Raw genomic sequence first — 5,098 nt, 5'->3', positions numbered from 1 at the left:
TCCCTACATTCTAATGGATTCAGTGGAAGCATACCACCAAATCTTTGTCACCTATCAGATATTCTGATCTTGGACCTATCTGTAAATAATATCTCAGGAATCATTCCAAAGTGTCTTAATAATCTCACTTCCATGGTTCAAAGAACAGAATCAGAATATTCCCTTGCAAATAATGCTGTTCTTAGTATTTCTTACCCTTGCGGCGGCTCTTGCAGGTCTGACACTTGCGGGAGCCGTTGCAGGTCTGACACTACCAAGAGCCTTTACAGGTCTGACACATACAAGAGCCTTTGCTGGTCTAACCCTTACAAGAGACTTTACACGGCACTAGGTAGCTATGTTGAATATCAGAATGAGATCCGTGTTAGATTGAAAGGAAGAGAGTATGATTATCGAAGCACGCTAGGACTTTTGAGGATCATTAATTTTGCAAGAAATAAATTAGTAGGTGAAATTCCAGAAGAAATAACAGGACTCTTATTGTTGGTAGCACTGAATTTATCCGGAAATAATTTGACTGGAGAAATCCCTCGAAAGATTGGACAGTTGAAACAGTTGGAATCACTTGATTTGTCAGGAAACCAATTATCAGGACTGATTCCTATCACAATGGCTGATCTAAATTTTCTGGCTTTCTTGAACCTCTCCTACAATCACTTGTCGGGGAGGATTCCGTTAAGCACTCAGCTGCAAGGCTTTAATGCTTCACAATTTACCGGTAACCTTGCATTGTGCGGGCTGCCACTCTTACAGAAATGCCCTGGAGATGAGACGAATCAAAGTCCACCTGCTAATGATGACAACCGAGGCAAAGAAGTCGTCGCTGATGAATTCATGAAATGGTTTTGTACTGCTATGGGAATTGGTTTTAGTGTATTCTTTTGGGGAGTTTCAGGCGCTTTACTGCTAAAACGTTCCTGGAGACATGCCTATTTCCGGTTCTTGGATGAATCATGGGACTGGCTCTATGTGATGGTAGCAGTGCGCAAGGCACGACTTCAACGAGCCTTTCAGAGGCTGCACGAGCACGTTCTTGCTTAGAAGGATTGCAAGGTAATATGGTTATTCACATATCTTTTCCTTTCTTTTTATATTGAAGACTAATGGTTCATTTTATACCAGGGGCTGCAGCTGGGTGCATAACAGGTCCTCTTTGTCCAAGGAGTTCATATTGTTAGTGCACGTGTTTGCTGGAGCTATATCGTCCTTTACGTTGGCAACTTCATCGTCGTCTACTACTACAAGTTTGAAATAAGGTTCCATTGGAGAACTCTTAGTACACCTGCTGGGTTTTAAGGGAAACTATGAAAGTGATTATGTAATATATTATGGAATTTCAAAGTTGGTTTTTATGTGAATTTCATTTGGAAAGTTTTTGCAAGTATTTAGTTCTTTACTTAATAGTGTGAAGTGTTAGGTTAGTTGTCATTTCATTTAAGGCATCAGCCATTGACAATTGATTATTGGTAGCCACTATTGTTGAATGAGCTAGAGTTGGTGGCCACCAATGTTGACAATAAATTAAGAAGAGTCTCCATGAATGTCTATAAATAGAGGCATATGTTAGAGAGCAAAATGAGAGAGAAGGAAAAGAGCCAAAGATGTGAGAAATGTAGGAGAGAGTGGGCTGCCATTGCAAGACTAAAAAGAGAGAAATAGAGTGAGGTTGAGAGTTATCAAAGAGAGGATGATTCATCCTCCTCTATTGTTGTAAATCTTGTACTCTCCCTACATAATGCAATGGCTTCTCCCGTAGATGTCGGCGGTTTGTCGAACCACGTAAAATACCGTGTCTCAGTGTGCTTCTCCTTCTATGAACAAATATCAGTACATCACCGGTCGGAATTCCCAACATGAAGATGGAACATATTGATCCATATCAAGACCTAAATAAGATTTTTAATATCTAAAAATTCAAAAGTACACAAAAAGATATAGTTTATAGAGATAGCAGAATTACAGAGAAGCAAATAGAGAAATTGGTCTATATCGAGGCCCAAATAAGATGTTTTACTCTTTTCTTCTTCGTGTCACCTTTGTACCCCTTCACTTCAGTTTCATTAGCAAGTTTTAAGCGGTAATCTAGCTATATCAATAAAATATCTCGATTATTATAAAAAAAAAGTTGTGAGTAGGAAATAGAAGCTAAAAACAGCAAATACACACCAAATACAAAATTTAATAAGTGAAAGAAGTTGCAAATGTCAACTTTAAATTTATAATTTTATTCTATTCAAAATAATACTATCTTCTTAGAAGGTTTACAAAATCTTAAATAGATTAGAGATTCTACTTCAATTAAAAAATAAAAACAAAAATTTAAAAATAAAAAAATAAACATGAAATCAGAAACAAAACATGGATCTGAAATAACAAGGAAAATAATAAAATTTACCCACGTTGAGGATCGAACGAGGTTTTCATTCGATATTTAAAGATTCAAAAGCATACATAGAGATGTAGCTGCTTTTAGAAGGGAAACAACCTCTGAAAATTCATATAAAAGCTTGAACTTGATTGAAAGATAAGATTAAAAGTTATAGTCTTTTCATGTCATTATTATTGTCTGCAAACATCATATATTTTCTTTAGCTTAGACCTGTCCTGTTGGTTCATATATGCATCTCTCAAGTCATCTACTCTAATCTATTTAGAGTAGATTATCATCAAGTTATGATAAATACATACCTGATTATTTAAAATCAGTAATTATTTCACATCCAACTACATTAGTACGACAACAAAAATAATTTCAAGGCGAACAACAGAAATTTCAAAGCGAAAATAACTTTAATTTTCTTTATATTTAGGCCATCCATGCAATCTGTTTAGAATAATCATCATCTAATTATGGTAGATTCACATTTAATTACTTAAAATCACGTGTTATCTCGTGTTAGGCAGGCTTCTTTCATCCATTCAAAAACATTTCTTGTAATGTGGATGTACCAAGTAGAGATCTTTGTAGAAGATCCAATGGAGACTAATAATGCACAATAAAAAACAAAGAAGCCTTGGTGTATACTCCATTATATAAAAAAATAGAGCCCTGTTGCTAAAATGGATTTGGAGACTCTCTTCCCTAGGTACAAGTTTATAAAAAATGATTATCTCTTCGATGTATAATCCAACTTATAAAAATAGGACCCCAATTTTCTACAACCAACCCTCCAAGATTTGGAAGGGTATTATGTCCATTGTTTAAACCAATGTTCACCATATCTTCATGAATCATTGCAAATTCATGGTAGGGAATGACAGTTTAATATCTTTTTGGCTAGACAACTAGATTGGTGGCTACCCTCTCAAAACAACTTTTTCTAGGCTATATCTTTTATTTTCCTCTACATTTGCTTTGGTGGCCGACATGAGTAGATGGAACGATGGAATCTAGCTCTAGTCCCTGCAATAATGCAGACCTCTATTCTATTTTGAACAAGAGCAACTATCACTTTTATCATCCTTGCTTTAATCCAAGCCTATGTTCTACCGCAAAATAGATAAGAGAATCTGGACTCTCAACAATAATAGTCTGTTTAGTGTAAAATCTTGCTCCAAAATGATAGACCAACTACTTTATGGTAGTGCCACTAACCTCACTAAAAGTGCAACTTTTCCTCTAGCTCTTTATCCAAGACAAAGTAACCACAAGAGATTTTCTATTTCAGCATGACTACCTCACTCTTCAGGAGTCAAGATGCGCTTTCTGCAATAAAAGCTTGGAATCTTCGAGTCACCTCTTTATTCACTGCCACTTCACTTGGAATATATGGATGAAACTATTTTTTAATCGGGGCTTTTGCAGTGTTTTTTCAAAATTTGTTGATGATATATGCTACCAATGGTCTTCCATAAATAAAGGCAAGTAATAGAATCTCTCATGACAGCTTCTTTTCTCATGTGTTGTTTGGAATCTTAGGCTTCACTGGAATGACATCATTTTTAATGACACTGGAAATTGATCACTGATCCAATTTGAGTACCTCTATAGGATAGACCTCAACAAAAAACTAAAGAGTAAGGGTAGAAAGTGATTGAGTTTAGTAATTCCTCGTATAAAATTATTGACTTTAGAAATATAGTAATATAGAGAAGATAAAATTATTTCAAGCATTAATAGAACCAAAACGCCCATTGTTTCAAAAAGAGAAGGACAAGTTACTCACATTTCATTTGATGGTCAGAGGTGAATTGAAATCAAAGCAGTGAGAATTTTAAAGATTCCTCAAGGGAAAAATAGAGATGTCTCCTACGTTGCCCCTAATATGTGGAAGTATAAGCATAATTTTATAAAGTCATTTGGTCTGAATGCTACATGAAAAACATATGCTAAATGAAGGAACAAAAAGACTTAGGATGTAGAAGTGCACAGCATGAATGATTAAACAAATCTTGATTCCTATATATCCACTCATGTAGTACTTGACTTCAATATATGATATATAAGATTCATCTATATAGATGTCATCATGTACACCTAAAAAGTTGTATGCTTTGGAAGAAGCTTAAACAATTTATGAAGAGATTTTGATTGATCAAAAAGAAGGATCTACGTCAACCAATATGCTCTGGGCATGACTATACATAACATAAAAATCACACTTGAAATGGGTGGACAATTAGATAAAGTTACAAGTGTTGTAGCAAAACTAATAGCAAAAAAGAGGAAATTGGCCACATTAAAATTACCTTATAGGGAGGTTCATTTAATATCCAAAAATTTCTCAACAATAGTTGGACAAGTAAGGAATGTTGGGCTAAACTAGAAAATTTTACATAAAATCGAGTCTAAATTTTAGCTAAGTAAACATCCTGTAGTAAAATGAGTAATTATGAATTATATAGACATCCTAATAGGAGTTGTAAGACTTTCGTATTGAAACTTGATGTAGGTAAATAGTGATGTAGGTAAATAGAGGTACGTATGGAGTTAAGAGTTAATGTTGTGTTGGGATCTATATCGATGGTTGTAAAGATAAAATAATAATAAAACAACATTGAAATGGAAGAAGTGTAGTGAAAATTTAAAAGTAGTGATTTTTAGTATTGAAAGATATATGAGTTAGGTAAGGGGAAAAAAGAGGATAGTCATGATTGA

General features: G+C 34.6%; 1 protein-coding gene across 1 annotated transcript in view; it reads left to right on the top strand.

Annotated features, from left to right (window-relative positions):
- LOC105118797 (LRR receptor-like serine/threonine-protein kinase GSO2) overlaps positions 1-1,378 on the top strand; it is a 3,327-nt gene extending 1,949 nt beyond the window's left edge. The window contains exons 2-4 of the mRNA XM_011016839.1: positions 8-148; positions 266-1,053; positions 1,123-1,378. Of these exons, the coding sequence (XP_011015141.1) occupies positions 8-148; positions 266-1,041 (917 nt within the window). The 3' untranslated portion in view covers positions 1,042-1,053; positions 1,123-1,378. The remainder of the gene's footprint in view (positions 1-7; positions 149-265; positions 1,054-1,122) is intronic.
- The last annotated feature ends 3,720 nt before the right edge of the window (positions 1,379-5,098 follow it).

This window comes from Populus euphratica, unplaced genomic scaffold (assembly GCF_000495115.2).
Source record: "Populus euphratica unplaced genomic scaffold, PopEup_1.0 scaffold2234.1, whole genome shotgun sequence".
Taxonomy (NCBI): Eukaryota; Viridiplantae; Streptophyta; class Magnoliopsida; order Malpighiales; family Salicaceae; genus Populus; species Populus euphratica.
The sequence above is the reverse complement of the archived record's forward strand: the minus strand, read 5'-3'. Positions and strand labels throughout refer to the sequence as shown.